The 15,983-nt window shown below is 39.5% G+C and overlaps 1 protein-coding gene and 1 pseudogene across 1 annotated transcript in view; both read left to right on the top strand.

The window, feature by feature from the left end:
- Positions 1 to 1,790, top strand: part of LOC103696094 (CSC1-like protein At3g54510) — a 49,032-nt gene extending 47,242 nt beyond the window's left edge. Inside the window, exon 14 of the mRNA XM_008777622.3 lies at positions 1,369 to 1,790. Coding sequence (XP_008775844.2) covers positions 1,369 to 1,521 — 153 coding nt within the window. The 3' untranslated portion in view covers positions 1,522 to 1,790. The remainder of the gene's footprint in view (positions 1 to 1,368) is intronic.
- Positions 1,791 to 15,285: 13,495 nt separating this feature from the next.
- LOC120105005 lies at positions 15,286 to 15,383 on the top strand (annotated as a pseudogene).
- Positions 15,384 to 15,983: the final 600 nt, after the last annotated feature.

The following is a 15,983-nucleotide window of genomic DNA, read 5'->3' as shown; positions in this document are numbered from 1 at the left end:
TGCATGAGTAATATTAGCAACATATTAAGCAAACAACAGAGTTTATCTAACAATGCAATATATCATGTCCTCTGCTGCTGCCAGTCTGAATCTCTTTGTTCCTACTTTTGTTTTCTGAAAGTTGATTTCTTCTCGAATTCATGCTCTTGCAGTACTCTCCCAAACCCTCGCTACTTGCTTCCAGTTCATAATTTTCTTTATAACTATGGGTTATTTAATTTTAGTTACTATCAATTTCATTCGGCCTATAACTTTCTATTTTAGGCTCCCAAAAAAGATTATATGCTAGAACAGAGGAGTTGCATTTGGTTTATTTAATCTGTTTGAGTTTATGTCATTTATTCTTCAATGATTTCCCAACCTTGCAATCATGCTATATTCTTTTTAGAGTTATGTATATCAATCTTAGTTTTTTCAGTGGATTGAGGTATCATGTGGCGGTGGCCTTCTTGCCTGTCATTGTTATGGTAGGTACAATCTCATGTTGCGCCATGCCAATTCATGAGTGCTTACTGGAGCTTTGTTCCATGCCTGTTTCTCTGACCTTTACGATGTCTTGGATTAGAGACTTGCTCCCCACATTCCATGACTGCATGACCAGAAATGTAGGTCTCCCTAACCATCAATTGGCCTTTTATGTTTCCCTATTTTTCTTGTTTTTTCTTCTTTTTTAAGAATAAGGGTAGGAGCACCAACTTGCTAAGTTTATGAACACCTCTCCTGCTTGGTTGCAGAGGTGTCAAGTGCCAACTGGTGGGTTGAACTCCAACTGGCAGGTTCCTCACTTGGCTAGATAACTTGGTCAACCATATGGCAGCAACTAACATTGAGAGTTGATATCAAGTTGAGAAGCAATTTGAAATTCTTTCCGACATTTTCTGAAGCCGGTTTTTCACTTGGCTAGATAACTTGGTCAACCATATGGCAGCAACTAACATAGAGAGTGGATGTCAAGTTGAGAAGCAATTTGAAATTCTTTCAAACATTTTCTGAAGCCATATCTCAATCCAAGAAACCAAACTTTATGGTTGGGCTTTTGCTGACTGTTGTATTTCTTTTAATTTTTCCATAGATTGGTACTTTGTTCAAATGCTGTTATTTGTCATCAAAATAATAGCACGAGGTATATGAACAACAGGTTACAGCTCAGGGCTGGATAGAAGCTGCAGAGGACATTTTTACGAGTATATACTGTTGGAACTAAGCTATTGATATTCGACGTTGACAATTTTTTTTCTGCGTTCTAAGTCTTATGCATGCACTGTATTAGGATGGAATATAAATATAGAGATGACCCTTGTTCTTCTTATTTTTTCTGCCTCGAGATAAACATGTCAATTCTTACTCACACATGATCGGTATTGTCAGAGCGCAAAGGAGAACGATGACCGGGATGAGATGGAGGGTCAAACTGAAGTCAACCAGCAGAGTGCAATCAACGCCTACCGCCCTCCTTGGATGCGTCCACCGAATCTGAGTCAAGAATCTAGTTCTATACAACCTCTAGTTTCATCATCTTGAGATTGTGGCCCTTCATTTCTTTTTTGCTTGCACATTGTATTCGGCTGGGACTATCAAATCAGCTATCATAGGGTACCCAACTTATGTGTGCCACGAGACTCCATTTATTTGATTTAGATCGTTCATTCTTACCTTGTAAAGGGATTACAAATTAGTCTTGACAACTGAGGGAACTGTTTAAGATGTTCACTAATTGTTGAGTTGCTATTCTACCAGGTTGTAATATATCAGACAACTTCCTGAATGGTTACAGTTTACAAATGACAAGGCGTGGAAGTGCCTACTCTGTGCTTATTACCCGTGTAAAGTTGATGAATGCCTTCAGGCAGCCACTCGTTACCATGTTACAAGACAACGTGGCATGAGGCGACTTGTAAAATGCCAGATGCAATCCAAAGTTGAAAGGGAAAAAATAAAACCTCTTGCTATATTACAAATCACACTCTCAACATCCATGTATGTTGTTTCAGTTGCTAGTTGTTTGCTTAAGCCCAAATCTTGATGTATTTTCAGTACTTTTGTGTTGGGGGACACAATCACCTCAGCTTTTGAAGTTTCTTTCTCCCTTTGCCCCTACCTCCTCCCTGCTTTGTCCTTCAATGAGAATGGGTATGCCAAATTTTTGATAGTTGGGCATTGGAATGGGAATGGGAATGGGAATGAGAATACGTTGCTCCAATTCTAACTTGGGTGGGGGAAATGAGAAGTTCCAACGGGAGCAAATCCTATCTGCCTTTTTACAGCATTTGCCTCCCATTGATCTAATTCTCAATAAGAGCGTATATGATTTCCATTTCAATCCATTTCCATTTCGATTTTGATTTTGATTATGATTATGAACACGAGCTGATGCAACTTAAGTGCAACCTTCAGAAGTAAACCATAATCATTTTTAGAAACAAGTGTACAAACAAGTAGTATATCAAACATGACAGCGAAACTCAACGACAAAGACGTCAAGTCCAATCTTCAATCTTTCTCCAAGTTTTTGACACAACTACCGCTAGAATGTATAATTTCTTCTCCAAGCATATCACAAACGTTCAACTGTCCAGCTTATTGATCCACAAAAAAAACATGCAATTTTTTCAATCTGACAATGCCAAGTTATTATATCTTGCATTTTTCTTTTCACGGAAGCTAGTGTTTATTTGTAGGCAAAACAGTTGAATATGACAACCCTAAAGAAGGAGCTAAGGTACTTCAAATCAATCTCTCGACTTTCGTTGAATTTTGTATAGCTGCATCCAAGTCCGTCTTAATGAGAATTTGAATCCTAAATGTGGAATACTTTGTTGGTCGGATTTTGCTAAAAAAATGATTGGAAATAGATCAAGAAACCCTCTACCCATTTCCCATGCTTTTCTGATTCTTTTTACCCTTTTTTTTCCAGCCACCAGCACAGCCGTTCCTTGACACTGGATCCTTGGGCGAACTCCTTGGCCTCCTTATGAACCTCCATAGTGGAAATCATGCCCATGGGTTGCCCAAAACAAAACCATAAAAAAATCAGGGTATATTTTTCGGCCCTTTTTCTTATTTTTTTTCTTGCTTGCTAGTCATCGTCACTAGCTGCTCTCTGCCACCTGCCACCACCGCAGCACCCTTTGAGCCACCACTACAACTACCATCTAAACCACTAGTCCACCGTCCCTTCTTCCCCAGTATTGTGGAAGAATAAAAAGAAAAAAAAAAGAAGAGAGAGAAAGAAGAAGAACCATCCCTCATTTATTTCTCTCTCTCTCTCTATCTATCTGATTCATGGATCCTAATAGAGGGTCTCATCTCTTTTTTCCTATGGATCCAAGCTTACCCAGTGACAGAGCCTAGAATCACATCGATATTAGGACGACATGTTGACTCATCACTCCAACCCTTATCGGGTATCTCTAAAATATGGTCACCATTAACGCTATTGAGTTACCAAAACTATAACTGATCTTGACGAGTTAAGTTTATCTTGTTCGGATTGACTCGGGTAGTCAGTTATCGCTGCCTGGCTAACCCTATCCTTTCTATACCCTGGTTTGGGTATGAAACAACACACCCTGCAATATCCCAAAGTGAATCATTTTCCCTAATCTTAACCCATTCTCAATTCTCTTGAGTTTCAAAATTATTGATTATAGATTTTAATGCCTTTGAATAGGTTTGGACGATTTGCATAGTTGAATTTTGAAGGTTCAAAGCAAAAAGTGATAAGTAATCCAGACACTCCTTCTAGTTTTCAAACTACCGGTTGTTTTATCGTAAAAAGAATGATTCTATGTTTTTCTTATAATTAAGCATTGAGCATATGGCATTTTGAAAATATGATTTGTTATGAAGGAATGATTTATGATTTTATTTAGAATATATGCTTCAAACAATGTTTATGAAATATTGATGATTTGGGAATGCATGCTTGCCTTTATGACTCATTTTATCATACTATACTATAAAATACTTTATTTTTGTAATATATATATATTTAAATGATACATTGTTTATAGAAAAACTTATACTTGATCCGGTAAGATAGTGTAAATTTTACTTACTAGGTTGTGTTGCTCACGTCTCTCTTTCTTCTTCTTCTTTTTTCAGATGAATAGAGTAACTAGGAATGAAGAATGGTCCAGGCTTAGAGTTCGCACTAGCAAACTTGGCGATTTTGTTGCAGAATTTTAATTTTGTAATTGACTATCAATTTGTAGTTGGTGACTTTCTGAATTTCAATGTTAGAAATTTTGGTATCTAAATTTGGATTAATCTTTCTGAACTTGTACTTGTTTAATTACTTAATGGATAATGGATTTGGACCTTTTATTTTATTTGAGATTATGATTGTTGGCTTCATATAAACGTGGATTGTCCCCGTCGGTGGCATGGCCATATTATGTCCCAAATTTAGGGCATGATATTGTATGGCATCATAGCATAGGTTTGATCATGGATGGAACTTAAAGTCTAGCAATGGGTAATTAGGTCTCGGTTACTTAGATCACATTCAGTTGAATAAGAGTAGATAAGTTTTCATAAACATCTATCGTTCATTTGAGAAAATTGATTGATATTGTATTTTTGATAGGTGATAGAGAAATAGTGAGGGGGAAGTCTTGGTAAACTTTGCTGCTAGGAGAAGAGGAGAGAGCAGTCATGAGGGGAGAAGACAACTAGCCGATTGAGCAAGCTCCAAATGCTCCAGTTACCTAGGTAGACATTGCTGGAGTATGCCAAGTGGTGGAACTACTTCTGAATTAACAGCAAATACATACCACTCCTCGACTTGCACCATGTTTGGAGTCGTACTACGAGAGGTAAGAAGCTCAACCCGCCACCATTCAAAGGTGGAGCTAACTCTCTGGTTGTAGAGATCTAGATTCAAGAGATAGAGAAGATGTTCAATGCACTACAATATTCCAAGGATGTGAAGGTCAGGCTGAAATGCTAAGAATTAGTTGATGTGGGAAGAGTTCAAGAAAATATTTTATAACCAATACTTTTCCTAGTCAGTGAGATTAGAAAAGGAAAAATGAGTTTCTAATTTTGTGGTAGAAGGAACACATGATAGTGATAGAGTATGCAAATAAATGTAATGAGTTAGGCCACTTCTGCCCTCACCTCATAGAATCCGAAAGAAGCAAAACAAATAGATTTTAGCACGGTCAAAGATATAGTATTCGGTCTTGCTTGTCCTCTCATCTTTTTAACAACTACAATAATGTGCTAGAATGGGATTTGAAAGATAAATCAGAGATAAAAAGATTTGAATAGGAAAGAGACAGGAAGAGTCCTAGATTGGTGAGAACTTAGAACGACCAACAGGAAAACTCAGAAAATAATTCAAAGAAAAAGAAGGGAGCTAAGACTTGTGGGTATTATGGTAGTGGGCCTTGATTTAAGAAACTTGGAGTGTGCTTTGTGTGCAGAAAGAAGGAACATTTGGCGCGAGATTTTCTTAACAAGAAGGATGACTGCAAGTCAACCAAACCAACTGATCAGAAATAGAAAAAGAATACACTGGTATCTACCTTGACTCAATAGGATGCCAGTGCAGATGATAGAGTTGCGACTGGTACAATTCTAATAAACTCAAAAGATGTTGTGTGACTATTTGATTATAGTTTTTCTCATTCCTATATTGTTTACTACACTTTTGAACTATATATCTTAGAAACTAAATGAACCGCTATTTGCGACTCCTCTTAAGCAAGTTGTTCTTGTTGATGTTGTGTTTAAGAATTGCATTATTCAGATGATGAAGCTAAGGTTAATAGAAATAGGTCTAGATTATTGGGTCCTAGAAGCATGGGTTTAGATTATTGGGTCTCCCTCTTTTCTCCCTTCGAATCTAAGGCTCCATGTTCGTGTCTGTTGGAAATTAAACCTGAAGAGCTCGCTAGAGCCAAAAGTAAGCCACAATTCTCCTTCCTCCTCTTTTTACTTAGTGGTACGATCCCTTGCTGGTCTGATTTTGCTAAAAAAATTGACCAAAAATCGATCAAGAAAGCTCTCTGCCCACTTTCCTTATTTTTTTCAATTCTTTTTACCCTTTTTCCAGCCATCGGTGCAACCACCCCTTAACATCAGATCCTTGGCCGAACTCCTTAGCCTCCTTAGGACCCTCCACAGTGGACATTATGGCCACTGGTGAGCGGCTAATGCCCAAAACAAAGACACAAGAAAATCTCCTATTTTTAGGCCCCTTTCCTTTTTTTAATTCTCATTGGTTGGTTGCCGCCGCCAACTGCTCTCTGTCGCCTGCCACTATCGCATGTTAACACCCTTTGAACCACCACCATAACTACCATCTAAACCATCAGTCCACTAACTAAACCACTGGTCCACCCTCCCTTCTTCCGCTATTTTACCAAAGAAGAAAAAGAGAAAAAAAGGGGAGAGAAAGAAGAAGACATGTCTCTTATTTATTTTCTCTCTCTACTCTCTTTCTCTCTCTATCTTATTCATGGATCCCAATAGGGAATCCTATCTATTTTTTCCTATGGATCCAAGTTGACCTAGTGAGGAGGCCCTGAATTGCCCCGGTACCAGGGTGGCATTTTGACCCATTACCCCAACTAGGTGTGGCATTCGAGTCGGATCAGACATAATCGGGTCGGGTCAGATGCAGGTCGGATCAAAAAATCATAAATCTGAACCCGACCTATTTATTAAACAGGTCAGAAAATTACAACCTGAACCTAACCTGTTTATTAAATGGGTAACCCGACCTGACCTATTTAACCCTTTTAATAAAAAAAAAAACTTCTCATCGTGTTCCCCAGTCCCCACTGAACCCGTTCTCCACCTGTTTAATCCGCCGACCAGATGTAGGCGAACCTGAACCCATTCTCCACCTATTCTTCCTCCCATCCTTCCGATCCGAGCTAGCCGGGTATTCACTCGATTTCAAACCCGCACTCCCCATGGAAGAAGATAACGATCTCTGGCTCGACGATGATGATCTCTGGCTCGACGACGACGACTCCAGCGGAGGGCCCGACTCCCAGCATCTCTTCTCCTCCCCTTCTCCTAAGGGTTGGGCTCTGAGGGGTTCGATGGATCCGATGACGGGGAGAATAAAAACCTAATGGAGGCGGAGAAAGCATACCTGGGGGAGCTGCAGAACTCGTGCCTTCTCATTGTCGCCGCCGTCGACACCGAAACCCTAACTGATGCAAAAATAAAATTGTTCTCCCAAGTGCAGGAGAATCGCACAAGTAGTAAATTCTCGGGAGTCCGAGGTCGAATCCTCAGGGAACGAAATGTATATGAGATTATTTAATATAATTTTAGATTAATTAATTCAATAAATTTGTGGATTAAAATTATGTTTTGATTTTTAGAAATTAAAATCGGAGAACAATATAGCAATAAACAAAGTTTAATAAAATAAAGATGGTAGGGATCTGGAATCCCCCTTGACGATATTGCACCCAAGAAATAAACTCTATGGTTCTTGATTAAAAATGAATGGTAGGATAGATCTAATCATGGTATATGTTTCATGAACATATGAACTCAATTTCTAAGCATTCGTCGTGCTTTCTACGTCTACGACGAATCAAATACTAAAGCAATCCATATATCAATAATCATAATCCATTTAAGAACTATCTACGAAATAACTATGCATGGATCAAAAACATATCAGTAAATATGATTCATTGAAGGCAAAAGTTTAGAGTTTACTTCAAAGAGCAATACATGAAAGGTTCCTCCATCTCCCTCCTAAGAAATCAGCCACCCATTTTAAAAATTAGTCCCCCTTTCATTTTCCCCTTTTCCTTTCTTTCTTTTTTTCTTTTCGGAAACAGGGGAGGCCCTGTTTCCCTTTCTCTTTTTTTTTTCTTTTGACAGAGGGCCCTCCTCTGTTTCTTCTTTTCTTCCGAATGAGGGATACCTCCTCCCAGCCGAGAGAGCCCTCCTTTTAAAATGCAATGAGTCCCTGATCTCCCGGAATACGTGGAGATGCCGAGTATCCCGGACGCGAGAAGCTCGGACGTGGATGGATCGCGATCTTCGCGGGATGCACGCGGACGCTGGGAGCTTCGCGGGTGGATCGTTGGAGATTCGAGAGGAGCTGGGATGCGTGGACTGCTGAGAACCTGGGACGCATACGCTGAGATCACGGACGCGGGATGTCTGGGAGAGGCTGGATCGCGGTGGATTTTTGCACGCGGACGGCCGGGACTTTGCTGGGATGCGGGATCTTCGAACGCGGACGGCTGCAGGATGTTGGGAGGTTGGGTAGCGAACGGATGAGCTTGAGATGGAGCTGGGACACGGAGACTGCGAGGAAGACGGAAGGCTGGGAGCTGATGTGGCTGGAACTCCGAAGAAGCTGGAACGGAAGCTGGTTCGGACGCGGAGGATCGCAGATGCTGAGATGCGTGGGAGAACTGGGATGTATGCTCTGACTTGCGGGAGAAGCGGAAGGAAGCTGAGATCTGGGACTCCTGCGGGATCTGGTGAAGGCTGAAAATCGTGGTGGATGCTGGGAGCTGATCACACGCGCTGGGACGCGGCGGAATCGCCACGGACGGCCGGATGTTGGACTCGGGACGCTGAATGCTTCGTGGACGCACGAGAGAAACACTTGATTGCAGGTTCCAAGAGCTGGGAGAAAGGCTGATCGCGGCATGATTTGATCACGGATCCTGAGACGCGGACGGGTCTTGAGAGGGCTGATGTGGCTCACGGATGCGGACGTGGAAATGCTCGAGATGCATTGTGGATGGCTGAATCTGGGCTCTGTTCCGCAGTTAGGAAGATGCATTCTTTTAAGATGAATTTATATAAAATAATGATAAAAATTATAATAAGTGCTAAGGATAAAATATTTAATCATGCAAATGTTAACACCTATTATTTATCATTATTTTGCTAGCATTAGGCTAAATTAATGGGTATTTAGATCGCACTTTTGTGCTCTCATCACACCCCCCAACTAGCTTATTGCCAGTCTCTAGCAATTTCAGAGTAAACAATAACATGAGAGTACAAAAAGTGTTGGTTGATCTTTTGATGTTTTATTAGAACTAATTACATAAAATTAAGATAAATACTCACTTTCGTAGGAATCACGATTGCACTTAGCACGTGCAACAAGCCGTTAAACCCCTAGGTTACCCTAGTGGACGAGTGTTGTCTCGTGAGGGTTTTCAGGGATGTTACCCACAAACATCATGAATTATATGACATGATATTCTAATAAAAATATGAAATAAATCCTAAGCTAATACACATGTAATTAATTGATATATATTTTCAAGCATGGCAACTGTCAAAGCAAGGAATATAAAAGTGTAGTGTGCATCAAATCATATGACTTTCTCAGAGTACTAATACCTCCACCACAACAGAGCACCGCCTGAGTTTTAGGTGCACTACTCAAGTCCACAAATGTTTTCTACACTTTATTAGAACCTGATCCATCAAATTTTCAGAATATCACTTGTTGTCTAAATTTGTCAAGAATGGTTCGCATATAAAGAAAGAGCTATCAATCTCAACTAAACAACCCGGGTACACAGAGGTCCAATACAATGGAGTCAAACCAGCCATTACCACATGTCACTAGGTTCAGCCTAACCAACTCATTCATGCTTATTTTTATTTCATTTTTTTTTTCTTTCAATACACATGACAACTACAGCTATCCAACCCCATTAGGCTCTAGTAAGGTCCATGTAGCGAGCTTTCAGTCAATGACCCCCGATCCAGTTGGCTCAAGACATTAGGTGAAACACCCCTCGGACTTAATTACTCGAACCAGACTACGCCACGAGGCCAGACTTGTCATCATAAGTATTTTTTTTTTGAATAATAATTATGCAAGAAAAGAAATGGTAGACTGAACCATATAAATATTTTTATTATATATGTGACTGCATCGTGACTATAGGTCAACCAAAGTCGGATCATAAGGCACCTAAGTAATCTAGTCGGGATATTCAACCTCTATCTTTATGTGAAAACCAAATCCTGAACCTTATGGTACGAACAAGGATACTCATACTTCTTTTATGGATAAGGCTAACAAAAATGCAGTTAACAAATATGAATTCCTGAGGCCTTCCTATTGTCATTAAGTACACGTGTGGGGATCTAATAATAGGTCTCTGATCAATCATAGTATGCATGTGTTCCTTGCCTTAATAGTTGCACAAACTCAATATGAAAATACATGTGCATTTGCTCAGAAAAGAAAGCAATAGAATAAATCAAATGCAAAAACAAGTTTTTTTATTTTATTTTATTTTATTTTATTTTTTTATTTTTTATTTTTTTATTTTTGGATCAAAATTTTCCTCCCCCCAACTTAAACATTGCATTGTCCTCAATGTAAAAAAAATGCAAGAAAACTATATATGAGAGACAATAGAGAAAATAATAGAGAGAAGAAGAATACCTTGAGCTGTTGATTTTCAAAAAAAAAGACCTACAAAATAAGAAGAAAACTAGAAATAAAAGAAAAAATTTAATTCTAACTAATATACACGTACCTTGGCCGTCATGCTCAGTCATAAGAAGGCTCCTCCAAGGGAAAGGAGTCCTCTTCATCTGTAAAATTCTCAAGAAAATGTTTTAATCTTTGTCCATTTACCTTAAAAATTGTGCCATCCTGTGGATTTTCAATTTCAACTGCCCCGTGTGGAAAAACAGTTTTTACAATGAAAGGACCTGTCCATCTTGATCGTAACTTTTCAGGAAACAGATGTAAGCGGGAGTCATAACAAAGAACTTTTTGTGCAGGTTCAAAAGATTTTCTTAGAATTGATTTATCATGCCTAATTTTCATTCGTTCTTTACAAAGTCTAGCATTGTCATACGCATCCCGACGAATTTCATTCAATTCACTTAATTGTAATTTTCTAGCGAAACCAGCATCTGACAGTTCAAAGTTTAATTGTCTAATGGCCCAATACGATTTATGCTCTATTTCAACAGGTAGATGACATGCTTTTCCATAAACTAGCCGATACGGGGACATACCAAGAATAGTTTTATAAGCAGTACGGTAAGCCCACAATGCGTCAGAAAGTTTTAAAGACCAGTCTTTGCGTGATGGATTCACCGTTTTCTCTAAAATTTGTTTAATCTCCCGATTAGCTAACTCAACTTGGCCACTAGTCTGCGGGTGATAAGGAGTTGCAATTCTATGAGTGATACCGTACTTTCATAACAGGATCTCAAAAGGTTTGTTACAGAAATATTTTTCCCCATCACTAATTATAACCTTGGGCATTCCAAACCGTGAAAAAATATTTTCTTTAAGAAATTTCAAAACAGGTTTGTGATCATTAGTTCTACAGGCAACAGCTTCTACCCATTTTGACACATACTCAACACCAACTAAAATATACTCATATCCAAAAGACAGTGGAAATGGGCCCATAAAATCCATGCCCCACATGTCAAAAATTTCAATAGCAATAATGGGCTGAAAAGGCATCATTTGCCTACGAGTTAGACTTCCAATACGTTGACATGGGTCACATGTCCTACAGAACTCGTGGGCATCTTTAAATAGTATAGGCCAATAAAAACCATATTGTAACACCTTAGCTGCTGTTTTCTTAGATGCAAAGTGTCCTCCGCAAGCACTGGCATGACAAAAAGAGAGTACACTTTGAATCTCATGATCCGGTATGCATCTTCTAAAGATTTGATCATTGCAATACTTGAACAAATAGGGGGCATCATAATAATAACTCCTTACTTCACGCAAGAAATTATTCTTATCATTCGATCCCCAATGCTCCGGCATCCGGTTCGTGACAAGAAAGTTTACAATATCAGCATACCACGGCATAGTAGAAAGTGCAAACAATTGTTCTTCAGGGAACGAGTCCTTGATGGGCAACTGTGGCACCAAATCATGAACAACTAGCCGTGATAGATGGTCAGCAACCACATTCTCTACTCCCTTTTTATCTTTGATAGTGATGTCAAATTTCTGGAGTAGAAGTATCCATCGTATTAAGCGTGGTTTGGCATCTTTCTTATCCAATAAATATTTTAGCGCTGCATGATCTGTAAAGATAACAATAGGAGCACCAAGGATATAAGAGCGAAATTTGTCTAATGCAAATACTACCGCAAGCAATTCCTTCTCGGTGGTGGTGTAATTCATTTGAGCATCATTTAAGGTTTTGCTTGCATAGTAGATGACATATGGCTTATTATCCTTGCGTTGTCCTAGGACAGCTCCTATCGCATAGTCACTAGCATCGCACATGATCTCAAAAGGTAATGACCAATCAGGTGGTCGCACGATGGGTGCAGTGCTAAGCATAGCCTTCAATTTTTCGAATGCCTCTTGACATGTTTCGGTCCAATCGAACGGTGTATCAAGGGATAAGAGGTTACATAATGGTCGAGCTATGACACTAAAGTCCTTGATGAACCTCCTATAAAATTCCGCGTGACCCAAAAATGATCTAACATCTCTAACCGTCTTGGGTGCAGGTAGCTTGGCGATTAAGTCAATCTTAGCTCTATCAACTTCCATGCCCTTCGATGAAACAATATGTCCTAGGACAATTCCCTTTGGCACCATGAAGTGGCATTTCTCCCAATTCAGTATCAGATTCTTTTCTATACACCGAGCTAAGACAGTTTGTAAATATAACAAACAATCATCAAAAGAATCGCCAAAAACAGAGAAATCACCCATAAACACTTCTAAAAATTTCTCATTCATGTCTTCAAAAATACTGAGCATGCATCTTTGGAATGTTGCAGGTGCATTACACAACCCGAATGGCATCCGACGGAAAGCGAATGTGCCAAAAGGACAAGTGAAGGTAGTCTTCTCTTGATCTTCTGGTGAAATCTCAATTTGGTAGTATCCAGAATAGCCATCGAGAAAACAATAGAAATTGTGTCCTGCAACTCTTTCTAAAACTTGGTCTAGAAAGGGTAGGGGAAAGTGATCTTTCCTAGTGACCAAATTCAATTTTCGGTAGTCAACACACATGCGCCAACTCGTCGGAACACGAGTTGGAACTAGTTCACCCTGCTCATTTTTGACTACCGTCAGACCTGACTTCTTAGGAACGACTTGAGTAGGACTTACCCATTTACTGTCGAAAATTGGGTAAATAATACCCACGTCAAGCAACTTGAGGACTTCTGCTTTAACCACATCTCTCATCGTAGGATTCAACCTGCGTTGCATTTGCCTTGTGGTTTTGGCATTGTCCTCCAAATATCCTATGCGTGCAAATTAAAGGGCTAATCCCCTTCAAGTCGGCAATAGACCACCCTAAAGCTCCTTTATGATTCTTTAGAACACCAAGTAATTTTCTTTATTGGGCATGATCCAGATCAGATGAGATGATTATAGGAAATGTGTCCTCGGGTCCAAGAAAGGCATACTTGAGTTCCTTCGGTAAAGGTTTCAACTCGAGCTTAGGTGTTTGTTCATGGGATGGTACTATCTTTGCTTTTAGAGGTGGCAACTGTTCAAATTCCTCTATTCTCGGTCTCCACCCATTGACCATCATGACATCCGAGTTATCTAAAATAGGTGGGACCATATCATCAGCAGTACCTTCAGAGCACCAATCTATCAAACCATTGTCGGTCAATTCAGTAAATGTTTCTTTTAACAAATATTCTTCCGCAATGGTTTCAACCCATTCAACTTCTTTACTTTCTTCATGATCACTGGGTTGTTTGCCTATACTAAAGACGTTCAGTTCCAAAGTCATATTGCCAAAAGAAAGCTTCATGATACCATTCCTATAATTGATCAATGCATTAGAAGTTGCAAGGAATGGACGTCCTAAGATGACTGGAATCTGAGATGGTGAATTGGAAGCCGGATGTGTGTCCAGTACGATAAAGTCGACAGGAAAATAGAATTTGTCTACTTGGACCAACACATCTTCGATAATCCCTCGAGGGACCTTCACTGACCGGTCAGCTAATTGTAAGGTCACAGTTGTTGGCTTCAACTCACCCAAACCGAGTTGCTCATATACCGTATATGGCAACAAATTCACACTCGCTCCTAAATCTAACAATGCTCGCTCAATCCTAAAATTGCCAATGATGCACGAGATAGTTGGGCAACCTGGATCCTTATATTTAGGGAGAATGTTATGCTGTAAAATTGCACTTACATTTTCAGCCAAAAATGCTTTCTTCTTGACATTTAAACGACGCTTGACAGTGCACAAATCTTTTAAAAATTTTGCATAGGAAGGCACTTGTTTGATTGCATCAAGAAGAGGTACATTGATTTTTACTTGCTTAAAAAGCTCAAGAATTTCAGAGTTTGGTTCAAGCTTTTGCAAGGGCTTTAATCTTTGTGGAAATGGTGCAGGAAAAGGACATTCAATTTTTTCAGTAGATATTGGTGTTTCAGTTTCTTCATTATCCTTTTCTTTTGTCTTGGGAGGGTCAGAATCAGGTATGACTTGTGTTTGTTCTGGGACTGGTCGGTCAATAACCTTTCCACTTCGCAAAGTTATTATACTCTTTGCTTGTTCTTTATGCGAAGTTGAAGATGATGCATTGCTACCGCCATAGATTTGAGGATTAGGTTGTGGTTGAGCTGGTAGCTTACCTTTCTCTTGAGCACTTAAAGCAGTGGTCAGCGTTGTCAGTTGATTTCTTAATTCATTATTGATTTTAGCTTGACCTTGCATGAAAGATTGCAAAGTTTCTTCGAGACTGGATTTTTGAGGGGGTGCGTGTGCATAATGAGGCTGCGGAGGTGGAGGAGTTGGGTTATATACTTGTTGAGGTTGGTCATTCCTCCACCTGAAATTTGGATGGTTCTTCCATCCAGGGTTATAAGTACCCGAAAAAGGATTATTAAAAGATTTTTGATATGTATTCATAACATTGACCTGATCATGCAAGACTTCCTTGAATGCGGGTATTGTGGGGCAATCAGTGGTGAGATGATCAGGCATCTCACAAATCCTACAACACTCGCTGTTATGTTCTAAGGTCTTGACGGGTTCAATCCTTCTAAGTTCAATTTCCTCTACCTTCCTAGTAAGGGCTGCCATTTTAGCCTGAATATCATCCTGAGTACTAAGGTTGTAAAGGCCCCCGTGTCCAATGCTAGTAGGCTTAGCCAAAGGTTTATTCACTCTATCCCCTGTATCCCATAATTGTGCAGTCTCTGCGAGAGAGTCTAAATAGTCCCATGCCTCATCGGGTTGCTTTTCTAAAAATAGACCATTGCACATAGTCTCTATAAATTGTTTTAACTGTGGAGACAACCCTTCGTAAAAGAAACTAATGGTTCTCCATGTTTCAAACCCATGATGAGGACAAGAGAGAAGCAAATCTTTAAATCTCTCCCAGCATTCATAAAATGTTTCATGGTCTTTTTGTTGGAAGTTACTAATGTGCCTTTTCAAAAAGTTAGTCCTTTGTGTGGGAAAGAATTTTTTCAAGAATTCTCTTTGCATATCCTGCCATGTTCCTAGCGATCTAGGTCTCAAGGAGTTCAGCCATGTTTTGGCTTTATCCTTTAAGGAAAAAGGAAACAAGGTCAATTTAAGGACATCTTCCGATACATTTGGCACTCTAAACGTGATACTAATTTCCTCAAAATCCTTAAGGTGAAGATAAGGGTTCTCGGATTCCATTCCATGATACTTTGGCAGCAATTGAATTACCCCTGGTTTGATTTCAAAGTGTCCAACATTTTCAGGAATAATCATGCATGAAGGTTGACTAGTCCTAGTAGGGTGTAAATATTGTCGAAGTGTCATAACTGGAGGTCTACCTTCATCACCATGGTGACTTCCTACATCATCAGGAAAATTTGCCATCTCAAAAGGTATGAGATACTGCGAAGGAATTTCAAGGATGTGTCCTAAGGGATGATCTAAAGTTGTACGACTTAATCGACCGGTGTCGTCCCTATTCCACCCTAGCATACAAAGTTTCAGAGTTTATTTATTTATTTATTCTTTTAATGATCACCCTTGATCTTTTCTTAAAGTTCT

This window comes from Phoenix dactylifera, unplaced genomic scaffold, assembly GCF_009389715.1.
Source record: "Phoenix dactylifera cultivar Barhee BC4 unplaced genomic scaffold, palm_55x_up_171113_PBpolish2nd_filt_p 000164F, whole genome shotgun sequence".
NCBI classification, from domain to species: Eukaryota; Viridiplantae; Streptophyta; class Magnoliopsida; order Arecales; family Arecaceae; genus Phoenix; species Phoenix dactylifera.
The sequence above is the reverse complement of the archived record's forward strand: the minus strand, read 5'-3'. Positions and strand labels throughout refer to the sequence as shown.